General features: G+C 47.4%; 2 protein-coding genes across 6 annotated transcripts; both read left to right on the top strand.

Moving 5' to 3' along the window:
• Positions 1–7,137: 7,137 nt before the first annotated feature.
• Positions 7,138–8,855, top strand: LOC120711154 (phytolongin Phyl1.1-like). 2 transcript variants are annotated; one of them, XM_039996597.1, is made up of 2 exons: positions 7,138–7,390; positions 7,555–8,855. In XM_039996597.1, the coding sequence occupies exon 2, from the start codon at positions 7,638–7,640 to the stop codon at positions 8,481–8,483; it is 846 nt and encodes a 281-aa protein (XP_039852531.1). In that variant the 5' UTR covers positions 7,138–7,390; positions 7,555–7,637; the 3' UTR covers positions 8,484–8,855. The 2 variants fall into 2 exon arrangements, with proteins under 2 accessions (XP_039852531.1, XP_039852532.1); XM_039996598.1 differs by having other exon boundaries at positions 7,142–7,390; positions 7,583–8,855.
• A 1,968-nt stretch (positions 8,856–10,823) lies between these two features.
• LOC120711153 lies at positions 10,824–14,155 on the top strand. Of its 4 annotated transcripts, none has more exons than XM_039996596.1 (4): positions 10,824–10,844; positions 12,185–12,457; positions 12,708–13,506; positions 13,587–14,141. In XM_039996596.1, the coding sequence occupies exons 2-4, from the start codon at positions 12,230–12,232 to the stop codon at positions 14,042–14,044; spliced, it is 1,485 nt and encodes a 494-aa protein (XP_039852530.1). In that variant the 5' UTR covers positions 10,824–10,844; positions 12,185–12,229; the 3' UTR covers positions 14,045–14,141. The 4 variants fall into 4 exon arrangements, with proteins under 4 accessions (XP_039852530.1, XP_039852528.1, XP_039852529.1 ...); XM_039996594.1 differs by lacking the exon at positions 10,824–10,844 and adding an exon at positions 11,057–11,293; XM_039996595.1 differs by lacking the exon at positions 10,824–10,844 and adding an exon at positions 11,057–11,309.
• The last annotated feature ends 1,066 nt before the right edge of the window (positions 14,156–15,221 follow it).

Genomic DNA, 15,221 nt, shown 5'->3' with positions numbered 1-15,221 from the left:
TCGTCTGAAAAATCAGCTGCGAATGCAAGCGAGTCTTCGTTATCCATAAGATCAGCGGCAAACACAGGGAGATGACAAGAAAAATTATTTAGCCAACCGCACGGGCTGGCCGCTCCCATAATTCTATCATCATTCGAAACCAAATAGTCGATAAGTAGCCAACTGCCAGAGCAGGCCATCGTGTGTACATGATGTAACAATTCCGAACCTAAACAGAATTTTTCTATTTTTTGGGGCCGATCGCTGGGACCGGCCTCTCTATTTCTATTACACCCCGTGGCATGCCAGGATGCATCTATTCTGTGAGGCCAGTGGATAAGACCAGCCTCAGTCCGTTTTTTGTCGCCTCGATCCGATCACAGTCTTCCAGGGCGATCCCTGAGATCGGCTCTTGTCCTTCCGTATCCCAGGCGTTCATATTTGTGAGCGAGACCTCGCTGGAATCGTCTGCAGGGACCACTTCTACTTCATCGCCATCCCATTGGACGAGGTATTGATGCATTGTGGAAGGGATACAACAGTTGGCATGAATCCAGTCCCTCCCAAGCAGCACTGTGTATGTACTCTTGCTGTTAACGATGAAGAACGAAGTCGGGATCGTCTTGCGGCCCACTGTCAGTTCCACGTTAAGAACCCCCATCGCCTCTGATGGCTGTCCATTAAAGTCATTAAGCATCACATTAGTCTTGATCAGATCAGCAGAAGAACGACCCAATCGGCGCAGCACAGAGTATGGCATCAGGTTGACTGCGGCACCAGTGTCGACCAACATCCTGTTCACAGGCTTGCCATTGATGAAGCCCTTGAGGTATAACCCCTTCAGGTGCTTGTAGCTCTTCTCCTTGGGCTTCTCGAAAATGATTAGCCGTGGGCCGAGATCTAGCTGCGCGATAGCCAATTCCTCTGGTTGGGGTGCTCGAAACTCCGACGGGAGTACGAACACCATGTTCACATCAGCCGATGGCTTGTCATCGGCTTTTGTCTGCTTGGGGCGCCACTCTTTTCTCGGAGGGCGCCTCTCCTCCCTTCGCGGTCGCCTGACTTGCTCCGCGAGATCCGGACGCGCCTTCCTCAGCACGTCGAGGTACTTTGCTTCTGCCTCTTCCAGACTGCGCAAGCGCTGCACTCTGCGCTTCTGCGAGCGATTAAGCCCGTCAGGACACCACCGTGGATGATGGTACCTGTCTTCTTCTTCTTGCTCGGAATCACCCCTGGCCGGCCTCCTCACACGGTCATCCTGACGTGTTCTGGGCCCTAAGGGCCGGAACACCGATGTTTCATCCTGCTGGTGTCCTCGAGGCCTGCACTCCAAGCAATCATCTATAGTAGGCAATCGGCTCATACCGGAATTCCAGCAATACCTGAAGAACGGGCAGTGCCAGTGGTCGCGTATAGCCTGGCGTCTCCCCAGTGTCCTCCCTGTGCGATGCTCGTACTCGTCTTCCTCCGATTCGTATCGGCGGCGCAACTTGTACTGGTACTGGTACTTTTCCAGAAGCCGATTAGAAGCTGGAAGCTGATTGCGGACGTGACGCACCTGCTCTTCAATCACATGCTGTTGTTCCAACTTGCGTTCATTCTGCGGCCGTTTGCCAAAAGCAGCCTCTCTCCTCTGCTTGTCATGGCGGCGCATGGGTCCCACCATGTTGATCTGGAATGCCAGATCCTGGCCCTCGGATCTAAAGTCTGACAGCTCCACCACGTTAGCTTGTGGGAAGGGCTTTGTGTCCACCTTCATAGTGTGTTGAGCCAGGATTAATCGGCCTTGCTCGATAGCCGATTGGATCTGATGACGCAGCTGCTTGCATTCACCCGTGGCATGAGTAAACGAGTGGTGCCACTTGCAGTATAGCCTTCCCTGCAGCTCTTGTGCCGTCGGTAGCTTGCGATTTTCTGGGAGCTTCAGCTGTTTTTCTTTGAGGAGCAAGTCGAATATTTGCTCTGCTTTGGTCACGTCGAAGTCGAAGCCCTTCACAAGCCCCTGCTGCTTGATCCACTTGCACGGGACAGGATTTGCCCCCCGAGTCCACTCTACCACGGCCACTTTTGCTCTTCACCAGAGTCATCAGATTCTTCTGCCTGGGCCATGTTTACATGGCGCTTGAACTTGTCCTGGTACAGCTCAGGATGATAATGCTCGTATGCCGTAAGCTTCTGTACCAGGTGCGCCAGAGATGTGAACTCCAACTGGAAAGCCGCATCCTTGATCGGCTTAGCAAGCCCGAGGACAGCCAGATCGACTGCTTCCTTCTCTGTGATGCGCGACGAGTAGCATCGGTTCTTGACTTCTCTGAAGCGCTGTATATACTCCGACACAGACTCTCCTCGCCTTTGCCTGACCTGGGCGAGGTCGGCAATTCCAGCTTCAGCAGCCTCCGAATGGTACTGGGTGTGGAATTGATCTTCAAGCTGCCTCCAAGTCCAAATCGAATCCGGAGCCAGTGATGCATACCATCCAAAAGCTGGACCTGTAAGGGACTGGCCGAAGAACCGAACCCTCAGATGATCGGATACTGAGATCATCCCAAGCTGTGTTAAGTATCGGCTCACATGCTCTATGGAGCTGGCTCCTTCTGACCCGTTGAACTTAGTGAATTCAGGAAGCCGATACTTGGGCGGCAACGGGATCAAGTCATAATCACTTGGGTACGGCTTGGAATAGCCGACCGCTCTCCTCTTGGGCAGGATACCAAACTGATCTCTCAGTATTGCACTGACCTACTCCACACTAAGAACTCCTGGGGCCGATGGCTCAGCACTCGGCCCAGTAGCGTACTTTGCCAGCCATGCTTGTTTCTCTGCGTCTACTCCGGAAGCTCCTGGGCTGACCACCTGCGTCGAGCGTGTTGGGCTGACGCTGTCAGGGATGTAGGCTCACGTGTAACCGTGCTGGATCTCCTTGGGTGGCTCGGTGAGGATTTGGCCTTCTCCAGGATCGCCGCCGATCTTATAGACGACGTAGATCGGCGAATTTTGTGGTCTTGGGGCCACAAACGAGAACGGCAGCACCGGTCTAGAATGCAGCGTAGCTTCCTCTGTGTGACTCCCCAGGGTTAGCCCCGATGGAGAGTACTGGTTCTTGATTATCTCCTGAATGACGCGGTGCGCCATACGCTCGAGCTCGTTCATCAGGCTCTGAGAATGCCGATGAAGCGAATGGGCCACCATGTAGTTCATCTCCTGACGCAAGGCCCTGGTGCGCTCCTCTGATGGTATAGACAGGTCCACGTTGTCGAGAGCGCCTTCAGGGGAGAATCCCTTCCATCTGATGCCATGGTTGCGAGTCCTCTCAAAAAGAGCTTTGATCTCGCCATACTTCTTCTTGTGTTCAGGAGAGAGCTCTTCATACGTGACGGGCTTAGGAGCAGGTTCTTGATCTTGAGCTCCGGTCATTGTTGTAGTGGACGTTGTTGCCGAGAAGGGTGGTCCCACCGAGCGTGCCAGAATGTGTTGTCGGTCGAAACCCACCGGCGAGCAGCGATGGGCAACACGAAGAGCCGGGAGGTTGCTGGTGCGCTGGCAGGCACTGCTCCCTCGTCGACGGCCCGCAATTCCGTCACGCGCCCGGAGAATGTGTGAAAGCCGGGCGTGCCACCTGACCTATACCCGATCAGGAGGGTGCAGACGTGCTCCAAACAGTTTCCTGCATACAAAGACACGTGTAAACATAAGTCCGAGCCGTGGTCGGCTCCCCGGGACGACTCTTGCATCGGCTTTAAAGAGCCGATCGAGTCCCGGTGTCAGATTGGATCTGTAACTATCCAGATGTCGATGAATAAAGCGAATAACTGTAAAGCTGATTCAATTAAATCTAGGTAATATAATCCACAATGGTAAAAGCTTCACGGCTAGATCGGAACATCCTACACGTGATTAGGCCTAATGAACGTAACAGACAACTGCACCAAAACCCAAAACAGAGGCCTAAGAACTAGCAAGAGCCGATTCCCGGAACAATTCCTATCAAGGCTAAGATAAAGTGTCTACTACTCCACCGGATCATCTAATCCGTTTGTAAGGCCTAACCTAGCAGATATTACGCAAACTCTTAAGAAAAGAGCAAACCATAACAGATTAGATCTACTAAACACAAAAGAAGCAGGGTGTTGCCTCTGCGCGACTAATTCTATGCGACAAGAAATAGCACAAGATTGAAACGTGACAGCACAGAGACAACGTGATATTCGTAGATGATAAGCAACGAAGCATAACAAATCTACTAAAAGCCATGCTACGAACATCGGGATAACTAGCATTACTCGCCATCAAAAACGCTTCAGTACGAGTAATACCAAGGTAAAAGCAAGAACTACGCTGCCCTGATCGCAAGAAGCGATCAGGGCAGCATTGCGCTTACTTGGATGAAATCCTAGGATTAGGGGTGGCGATACGCCGAGAGTTGTTGTGTTGCGAGACGTGATGACGCTCTCCTTTACGAATAACAAAGGATACATATTTATAGTCCGGAGACTTGGGAAACAATCTAAACTAATCTTATCCCGATTGGACTCTATCTCTAATCTTGAACTAAATCTAAAGATACATGGCCAATGTGGCCCATATGCTCAGACAGGAGCCGATTCACAAGCCTTCCTCACTTTCTGCTTTAAGCTCATCTTGCTTTCGGCCCATAAATTAATCCTGTTAATTTATGGCGATAACAGCTTGTGGTTTCAAACCAATAAATATGATGAACAGTGACAAATATTACAAGATAGCAGTCACGCTTAACATGATATATATATAGAACTTATTTCCAATATTAATTTAATTAATACTTAATTCAATACACTTATGAGTTAAAATCTAATTAATTTTTTAAATCACGTGCGTGTCGCACGTGGCCAGTGATACTTAATTGGTATCATAAATGTTATTATCTTGTCATATAAATTTGGTCAAATTTGAAAAACTTTGACTCTCCAAGATTTTCGGAATGACTTATAATTTGGAACGGAGGGAGTACCTTCTGTTATAAGCCGTTGAAAATTGCTGGTAGTTAGGACTCAAGTATACTACTTTTTACCTTCAAGGAGTACCTTCTGTTATAAGCCGTTGAAAATTGCTGGTAGTTAGGACTCAAGTATACTACTTTTTACCTTCAAGTGTTGTCTGTTTTTGGCAATTCTTTCCTAAGTTTTTTTCGCGAGCCTGAACAACTACTTTACGAATCACCGACCTTGCATGCTAAACCTTCTCTTGGTCACAGTGCAGAAGCAAGTTTAATTTGAACATCATCCATCTAGATCATTTTTAATCCATTGCAGGAAGAAGCACATGGAATGAGTCTATTCCTGTCAACTTCATGGTTGGGGTCTTCCCGGCCAACCATTATTTTGCATCCGTCTAAATGGTCTAAATGGTTCCACAAGAAAGGCTCCTGTCTTGCTTGCCAACAAGACTGAAACATCTTTTGGACACGCTGTCAACGGCAGCTAGCTTTTGAACGCTTCAAAGCCAGGCAGGCGGCCTCGTCGTCGACGACTCGTCAGTCGGTCGCCGCCGCCACGGCTGCCGCCGAAAGCCATGGCTGTGTCGTGGGGTCTCCCCATCCCCATCTCCCGTCCTCCTTCCTCGTCGGCAAGCCAACACTTGAAATTGAAATCCAGTACTCGACAGGACCTGTGGCCTGTGGTGGCCATTTTTCATTTTTCTGACTCGTATCTTCTTTCTCTCCTCACCTTGACAGCTCAGGTGGTGTGAGCTGACGTGGGAGACCACACAGAGTTGTCGATCGATCTAAGGCGTTCGTTTGGATCACCTAAAATGAAATTTTACTGACTCGACTAATTTTAGATAAGTAAACTAGTTATTATGTATTTGGATCTATAGACTAAATTTTAAACGGGACATATAGGATATAGGTTGGTTTAGTCCAAATTAGGGTGTGTTTAGATGAAACGCAAAAAAAATTTGCGACGGAATCTTACTAATTTGAAGTACTAAATGAAGTCTATTTACAAAAAAATTTGCACAGATGGGTTGTAAATCGCGTGACGAATTTAATGATGCTAATTAATCCATGATTAATTAATAATTAGCTAATGGTTACTGTAGCATCACTGTTGCAAATTATGGATTAAGTAGGCTCATTAGATTCGTCTCGCGATTTACAGCCTATCCATGCAAAAAGTTTTGTAAATAAACTTCATTTATTACTCTATATATGTGTCGAAACATTCGATGTGACTTTTTTTTCGTTTACGGGATTTATGGAGTGGAACTAAACAGGACCTTATATGACTTTTAAGGACTACTGAACTAAATTTTAGTTAGGATGAAACTAAACTTTAGTTTACATTTTAGTCCACCTGTTTAGGTCAACTAATAATCTAAACTTAAACTTTAGTTTTGAATTTAGTCCATAGATTAAAATAGAGTCTAAGTTTAACTAACTAGACACACAAATTTCTTTTATTGCAAATTACATGCAAAGATGATCGACTGGTTTAGAGAGAGAAAAAAGATGATCGACGAGCTCATAATAACTGACCCGACTGCCCATTAGATAACCACTCGCATCTCTTCCTTTAGTCACAACAGAATGGAAAATTGCACCTATTAAAAAAAGGCAACGTATCTAGTGCAAACCAAGGACCTCGTGCAAACCCGTGCAAACCTACTAAACAAAGTTTCAAAAAATTCTAAAAAAAAATCATGAATGTGCTTCTCAGCTTACCTCATCTATATATAAAATTTCATGGTCAAATTCGTCTTACTCTAGAAGTTACAAAAAAGACAAATTTTCTGACAACAATAATGGTTCAAATGCATCTCAAATTTGTCTTTTTTGTAACTTCTAGAGTAAGACGAATTTGACCATGAAATTTTATATATAGATGATGTAATCTTAGAAGCACATTCATGATTTTTTTCAGAATTTTTTGAAACTTTGTTTAGTAGGTTTGCACGAGTTTGCACGAAGTCCTTGGTTTGCACTAGATATGTTCCCTTAAAAAAAAGAATAGCAAATTGCAGCATAGTCTCTTGGACATTCCCATCATCATCTATCTCTTAACAACTTTTCAAAAAAAAATCTCTCTCTTAACAACGACACATGTATGTAATCCCAAACCGCGTGAGATTTTCATTTTTTTTGTTGCTTTTGTCCATCCATTTAATTCCTTCCCTCCCTGCCTGATTGCTTGTCGTCGTCTTCGCATGGTTGCCCAGTCAATCGCGACCGAATGAATCGAATCCCCACCTCCTCCCCCAACCCAACCCAGGCCAAGTCTCCTCCCCTTCCACCATCCCCTTCCTCTCCCCCAGGTCGTCTCCTCCTCAGCCGCATCCACCCCTCCCACTACTCCCCCTCCGAGTCCCCACCCCTGACGCGGCGTTTTCTTCCTCTGGCCCCGCCGCCGCCGCCCCGCCGCGCCATTTCGTCCAGGTAGTTCCCGTGCCCTCCCTGCCGCCGCCACTGATCCATCGATTCGTCGAGAAAGGAGCCGTCTTTTCCTCGTTCCTGATGCGCGATTCTAGCTCGGCTCCGTCTGGTGGCTTGCGCGCGCGCTAATCTTGGGCGGATACTGACTGTGGCCTGCCAATTTGCAGTTCTTGATCCGTGATCCGGCGGCGTTAGGTGGTGCTGCCTTTGACGAGGGCGGGCGGGCGGCGCGGCTGATCCGGCGGCGTTGATGAATTCGCGCCGGTCCAGGTCAGTCAAGCTCGTGTCGGCGCGCGCCAACCGGCCCCTCGAGGTGGGCATCGCCGAGGAGGAGGAGGACCCCCGGATGAGCTCCTCCGCCGACAACACCGTCTACTGCTGCATCGCCAGGGGCCACAAGGTCATCTACTGCTACAACAGCAAGGACGGCGACCCGCAGATGGAGGCCACCGCCGCGCTCTGCCTCGAGAACTCGCCCGCGCACCACCGGCATTACATCCACACCTCGGGCTCCAGGAGCTACGCCTACCTGATGGCCGACGCCCACACCTTCTTCGCCATCATCGACCCCAGCGTCGGGAACGCCGGCGCCCTGCAGTTCCTGGAGCGCGTGCGGGACGTGTTCAGGAAGAACGCCAGCAGGAACGGGTTCCATGACTCGCTGGTGCCGGCGGTGCAGAGGCTGGTGGCGTCGCTGGAGAAGATGCCCCACGCCACCTTCGTCCTTGAGGAGAGCGCGGAGAGGGGAGGGGCGAATGAGAGCTCCGGCTGCACGTCGTCGAAGGTGCCTCTGCTGGGGAAAAGTGGGAGCAGGAAGGAGAAGAAGAAATCCAAGGATAGGTTGGCGTCGGCAGGGGACGGCGAGGATGAGCATCATGGGACTAGGGGGGTGAGGATAGATGTGTCGGCAGAGGAAGTCAGCGGCATGTCGCTGGAGCGGAGCTCAAGCCAGTCCAGGCTGCGACGGCAGCAGCCCTCGCGGTCCTTGTGGATGCGCCATGTGAAGATCATCATCATCGTCGACGCCGTCATCTGCCTGGTGTTGTTTGCTGCCTGGCTGGCCGTGTGCAAGGGCTTCCAGTGTGTTTCAGGGTGATGAAGCAGAATCCTTGCATCGATTGTGTACAGTTTTTGAGGTGGCTCTGAATTTGGTGAGGTTTGACGCCTTCCTTATTGGCGGTGAAATGTTGATATACTAGAGATCATGTGGTCAAAAAAGGCGGTGAACATTCTGGCGGGCGGATGCTACAATTACCAAGTAACAGTATGTTGATGATCAGATCATGGAAATAGGAGGCTTGAAGTCTTGAACATGTACATATGCTTCATCCCTGTACATGAGAATTAAGTAGGATTTCTTCTTCTTCTAGATATCGGGTCCCCGCGTGTGTGATATATGATTCCTTTGATAATAATAGATGTGCAGATGATGATATGATATATACCTTGCTTACAGTATATGAGTCAATAGACCTGTCTTTTCATTGCCCTTGGAGGCCTTCTGTTGATTTATGCTCTCATGGAAACATGAAGAGCTTTTGCGAAGCTGTGTGGTGCTGAACTTGTGAACGCCTCGTACGAAAAGAATGTTGGTCGCCAGATGCTGCTGCTTCTCTGGACTTGGTTATTTGTACAGCTGTTGAGATTTACAGTAGATGCATCAAATACGGTACCTGCTCCCTTCACATGCAGGCAGGTACCTATCTGAATGTAGTAATCCACTCCCCTCCCCTCCGATCCAGCAGCATCTGAAGCATCCAATGTGAGTGCAGGAGAGTGCAGTATCTTCAGGTTCAGTGTTTCCCTGAAACTGGAACTGGAGTGCCAGCGTTGGTTCTTCTGATTTCGTGTCCGTTTATGCAGAAACTTACCTGCGAAATATGAGCCTGGAAGGAGCTGTGATGATCAGAGTTCTGGACTGAAACTTTTGCATTCCGTCTCATATTCAGTTCAGAGGAGAAATGATTGTTCGGTTCCGCAACTGCCGACAAGCGCGTGGGATCTGCATGCTTTCAAAATCAGAAGTACCTATATTTTTTTGAAACCATTGAGCTCCATAGATATTAGTACGTATATGTTATTAGTAGACTGAAAATAAAAAAGTAGCATCTGATTTGCTGCAAGTTTTCATTTCATTCTGTGAAAAGCTGAGGCCGGATATTTTCAGCGGGAGGGAGACTTTTCTTCCAAAAATGAAGAAGCTCATGGGCTGTGTCGATCCGAGGAGGCTTTTACATATATACCATTATAAAAGATGGCTCCGACGTCTATACCACTAAAAAATTTGGTGATACCTCTATATCATCGTGTTTTTTTCGTTTTGACGTCTGTACCATTATGGATGGAAGGGATGGTAACGCAGGGTAACGGAGCTAAAAAAAATCCATAATATCCTTTGATGCCTAAAATTTGATTTGCCTTCCATGCCATTCTGTTTGCTTTCAAAGTTTGAGTACACCATCAAATTTTTTTTCCCTCCATGCCACTCGACGCAGAAATGAATATACTTTGCAAAGTTTGAGTACACGGCCAAAATTATTTTACTAAAACAATTAATTTCTTTTTTTGGTGCTTATTAGAAAGGAGGAGACTTTGTTAGGAGTATGCATGATGAAACGTTCATGGCTTTATCATATTATAAATAGCTCCCAAACTTTGTTTGCACTGCCAATGTGTTGGACGACAGTGGTAAAATTCACGAGAAACTTTCACATGCCTATCGAATTAACATCTGCGATACGAAATCTTCTACTTTACAAAACCTTTAGCTAATGAAAAAAAACGGATAAGAGCATTGGCAGGTTCAGCAAAAGAAAGGAGAAGCAGAGACGGTCGGAGCTCGAGCTCATCCAATCGCATCACTAGAGCTCGAGCTCACCTTTGCTGCCAAAATTCGTCGTTGTCAAGCCGTCTCCCACCAATTCCTTGCATCACAGCCTCCCCAGAGATCCATTCGAGACACTCCCGAGTCGAATCCTCCACCAGAGCTCCTAAATCTCGGGTCTTCTTCTTCCTCTGCTCGCCGCAGCGCAGAAAGGGGCGGACACCACCTCCCCGAACTCGAACTGCACGTCGCCGGCGGCGAGCTCGAACGGCGGGAAGGAGGCGGCGTGCTGGTTGGAGTCCGAGGTCGCCGGCGACGCGCCCCAGTTCTCGGACGTCGACGGCGCGCCCTAGCGGGCCCCCGACGCCGGACGCGCGGCGCCCCAGCGCGGGCCCCCGACGCGGGCCCCGACGCTCCTCCACGCGCGGCCGGTAGGCAGGCCCAACGCACGCAGAGGCGCGGCGCCGCGCAGACCCCGCGCACGCGCGCCCCAACGCGCGGGCCACTCTGCGGCGAGGCGATTCCGGAGGGGAGGGGCGGGGCGGCGCCCTGACCGGCGGCGGAGGCGTGAGATGGGGGCGGCGGCGGCCTGGGAGTGGATGTGGTGCCGTGAGATTGACTTGGGAGCACGAGGTTTGATGCAATAGTAAAATGGTTATTTTACTAGATTCGACCCATATGTCAGAATTTTGATCTGTTAATTGGTGGATGAAATTGTATAGATGTTAAAATAAAAAAAATATGATGATATAAAATTATTACTAAACTTTTTTAATAATATGTACGTTGGGGTCATATTTTGTAATGATATACCTATAAAAATCTCCGATTCGAGGGCCCACGAAGAAGCTCGAGCAAAAGCGCATGGGCTGACATGTTTGGACCCATTGTGGTGGGCTCACCGAAAGGCAATGGCCGCCGGCGGCGGCGGAGTCGCGGAAGGGCGGAAGCCGGCGGCGGAGCGGAGCCATCGAGGCCTGCAGGGAGGGATCCCGTCCGGTTCGGCTGCGCCCCCAACACCCCTCCGCTGAGTCTAGGGCCTCCCGCCGCGCCGCCTCGTCCGGCGCCAAAACCCTAAGCGGGTATATTCCCCCAACAGCGAGTCAGTTCATCCCCTTCTTATATCTCGCAGTTACTTGATCCGTGTGGTCCGCGTGTACTAGATTTGTTCTTCACCGGCTCTTGTGTAGTTCCACGGGCTCTTGTCTATATCTGTGTGGTTCGCGTGTAGCGGCGAAGTAACTTCCGCGATTCAAAGTGAAGGCAGTTCCTTTGTTTTTCTACCCTGGGCCATGGCAGTCTCGTAGCATAGAGGTCGAGTAGCTTAACTTCTATAGTTCAGTAGTTCACTGGTTCCAAGTAGCATATCTGCAACACTAGTACTCTTGTTGGCATTAACATTAAGTTCTTGATTGAGGCTTCTAAATTGTTGCCTGCCTGCCTGCCTGCCCTCAAGTATGCTTGCATCTTAAGAAACAGTAGAGCATGTGGTAGGATATAGATTAGTGGGTAACTTGTTCTTCTCATGTACTTCACCTCGTAGTAACATATCCAACGTTTCTATATTTGCCTGTGTTGGCTAAATTCAATTATAGGGATCACTGTATGTCCATTTCTAAAATACATTGTATATCTACTTTGGCTTCAGAGCATTTCTTGCCTCGACACCATCAAGATTGCCATCCAGGCATACTCTGGTTCGCTTTATCTGAGTTCAGTTTGGGGATCCTTGAACTTGATATTATCAGGCACTTTGAACTGAATTCGCCACAATCAGTTCATTTTCCATAAAAATGTGTAGGGTTCAGTGATCACATACTTTTTGTAATTGCTTCTACATTAAGTTTTCATTCTTTTCTCTTGTCAATTCATCATCTTTTCCTGGTGGATGCCTTGGCCCATGAATGTATAGGCACTCTAGTTCTTCTTTTATTGAAGATGGTTTCTGATACTGCTCTTTCTTACGCTTGCAGGTTTAGTGCCCGTCAGAGTTGAATCATAAGGACAGGACTGCAGTGATGGAGGGCTATTTGGCCAGACGGCGCAAGGATAAGCAAGAAGACAGAGCAGAGAGGAGGGCGCTGGTTGACCGCATCATGACGGTGGCTAGAGAGTGTGGTGTAACCGAAGAGAAACCCCAGCTATGGGTTGGTGTGCTGAAGATACTCAAGGATGAAGATGCCATATCCTTCTTTCTTGCTTCCAACCCTGCAGGAAGTAAGGCCCTTATTGAGCACTATGCCGGGGTTGACAACTAGACCCTCTTATCCATGCATTCAAGCTTCATCTAGTGATGTTTGTGTTTTACACTATGTCTGTGATTCAAACTATGTCCCTTATGTCGGTGGTTTGAACAAGTAAATTGTAGTAAGGTTGTCATTTAAATTTAGTAAGTTGTTGGCATTCTATGTTGGCATATGTCGGTTTGGGTAGTGCTGCATGAAGTTGTTTGTGGGACTCATAACTGAGTTGCTGTCATGGTTTCATTCTTGACAGGAGAATGTTCAAGCTCCATCCATGGCCGAGGACAGTGACGAGGACAGTGATGATTCTGAAGACGAGTTCGAGGAGTTTTTAGTAACCAATTACCTTGATGATACTGAAGAAGTTGGTTTCATGTATGGTATGTTTCAGATTGCTATGCATCTTGACAAATACTACAATAGGTCTGAGTGTAGGCAAGTTGGCATTGGTTTGGGTGGTTTGGAATGGGTAGAGAGGAAGCTGGCAAGTAGGAAGGGATGCTACAACATGTTTAGAATGACCCCAACTGTGTTCTATCGGCTTCATGATCTTTTGGTAGAAAAGTATGGACTGAAATCTAGTGCCAAGTCTAGCTCAATTGAGGCTTTAGGAATGTTCCTTTGGATGGTTGGAGCTCAACGATCAGTAAGGCAAGCTGAGGACAGATTTGATAGATCACCAGGCATAGTTCAGAACATGTTTTACAAAGTGTTGAAGTGTGTGCTCAAGCTTGCTGCTGACATCATTAAACCTAAAGACCCACAGTTCAGAACCATGCATTCTAGATTGATGGACCGTAGGTTCTATCCCTTTTTCAAGGACTGTATTGGGGCAATAGGTGGCACTCACATCCCTGTTGTGGTGTCCAAAGAGCTGTTTGTCCAGCACTTGTGTCACAAGAGCATCACTACCCAAAATGTGATGGCATGTTGTGACTTTGACATGATGTTTACATTTGCAATTGCTGGATGGCCTGGTTCAGTACATGACATGAGGGTGTTTGATGATGCAATGACTAAGTACAGCAATGTCTTTCCTCATCCCCCTTCAGGTACACAGCTGAGCTACCTGCTGTTTCATTGTGATTTCTAACTTGAATCACTGGACACTTACAGTTTTTTGCTGCTGTAGGGAAGTACTATCTGGTGAACTCGGGGTACCCAAACCGTCTTGGTTACCTTGCGCCCTACAAGGGGACCAAGTACCATCTTCAAGAGTTTCAAAATGCCGCAGAACTACAAGATAAAGAGGAGGTGTTCAACTATGCACATCCATCCCTTAGAAATGTCATAGAAAGAGCCTTTGGAGTGTTGAAGCAGAAGTGGCGGATATTGAACAACATCCCTAGTACTTATCCGCCTGAAACACAAACACACATTATTGTTGCTTGCATGGCTCTTCATAATTTCATCAGGATGAGTGAGTTACGTGATAGAGACATTGGCCGTTGTGACCGTGATGAGAACTATGTGCCTCCTGAAGCCTCTGAAGACCAGCCTCTGTGCGAGCCAGCACCTAGTAGTTTAGAATGTGAACAGATGAATGCATTTCGTGATACAATTGCGCTCGATATGTTGCTCCGGGTTTGAGAAATGTTTCTGTTTCGGGACATGTATTTGTTGTTGTAATTTTTTAGGACATGTATTGTTTGATAACAGTTTTAATGACCATGTGCATTTGAGTAAACTGATTGATGTGAACATGCAGCAGCATCCATACAAATGCGTGGAGATCATTTATTGAACCAAATGAAGCATTAGATACGGGTGAAACTGTCTTTTTTCCAGCAGCCCAACAAATTTTGGCAGCCATCTAAACACCTGTAAAGTTGTAAAGTTTACGTCCAAATTTTGTAATCTGTAATCTGTACAGCTGCAATATTACATCAAAGTTACAGAAGTCTACAGCCGGATTCTATATGTACCACATTGCATTCAGGATAGGAAAGAGTTGTGCTTCGCAGGAACCGTTGGAATTCTGTACAACATTATCTGCAGTGCCCTAATTCTATTGATAAATTGCACCATTTCGTGGACTTGAGTTTTCTTTTTTTTTTGAGGGAGCGTGGACTTGAGTTTTCTGAGGACAGCCGTTTTCTTTGTGGAATTGCCCTTCCATCTCATGCCTGCATGTTTGGCGGATGGCGGCGGGTGAGCTGTAGGCAGGGTTTACATTACCGACCGGTCCGGTCAAACCGGCGCGGTCTGATAGCGGTTTATCGGACCGGTTTGACCGAAAACTGGTTAAATTTAAAATCAAATTCAAAATCACATGTTCAATCGGTTCCGATCGGTTTGACCGGTTTACCGGTCGATTTGACTAGTAACCGGTCAAATTCAAATTTTTTCTTTTTTTGTTTAAATTCAAATGCCCGCAAAGTATACTAAATAAATATTTGTATAATATATTTTAGCCTAAATGAACCCTCCAACCCTCTTTTGTACTACTTTTACATTGTATTTGTATATTTTTATATGCACATTTTTTTTAACTTCAAATCCCCGCAAACTATACTAAATGAACGAATTTTTGAGAAAATTTGACACCATTAGATTCGTCCACCTTGAAGTATTTTTAGGAATTTTTTGAAATTTTTTCATTTTTTTAATTCAAATTTGAATTTTGAATTTGGGCCGGTTTGGTACCGGCCCAAACCGGAACCGGGCTGGACCGGTTTGACCAGTAACCGATCAAACCGGACCGGTTCCCACCGGTTTGGTGAACCCTGGCTGTAGGAGGGAATGGGCTGTGTCGTTCGGAGGGCCC

The sequence above is a fragment of the Panicum virgatum genome, chromosome 6K, assembly GCF_016808335.1.
Source record: "Panicum virgatum strain AP13 chromosome 6K, P.virgatum_v5, whole genome shotgun sequence".
In the NCBI taxonomy this organism is placed as follows: domain Eukaryota; kingdom Viridiplantae; phylum Streptophyta; class Magnoliopsida; order Poales; family Poaceae; genus Panicum; species Panicum virgatum.
The sequence above is the reverse complement of the archived record's forward strand: the minus strand, read 5'-3'. Positions and strand labels throughout refer to the sequence as shown.

Excerpts from the sequence above, each read along its gene's own strand:
- LOC120711154 (XM_039996597.1), top strand. The coding sequence starts at position 7,638 with ATGAATTCGCGCCGGTCCAGGTCAGTCAAGCTCGTGTCGGCGCGCGCC.
- LOC120711153 (XM_039996593.1), top strand. The coding sequence starts at position 12,230 with ATGGAGGGCTATTTGGCCAGACGGCGCAAGGATAAGCAAGAAGACAGA. Across the intron at positions 12,458-12,707 it reads TTATTGAGCACTATGCCGGG|GAGAATGTTCAAGCTCCATC; the intron begins GTTGACAACTAG and ends CATTCTTGACAG. Across the intron at positions 13,507-13,586 it reads CTTTCCTCATCCCCCTTCAG|GGAAGTACTATCTGGTGAAC; the intron begins GTACACAGCTGA and ends TTGCTGCTGTAG.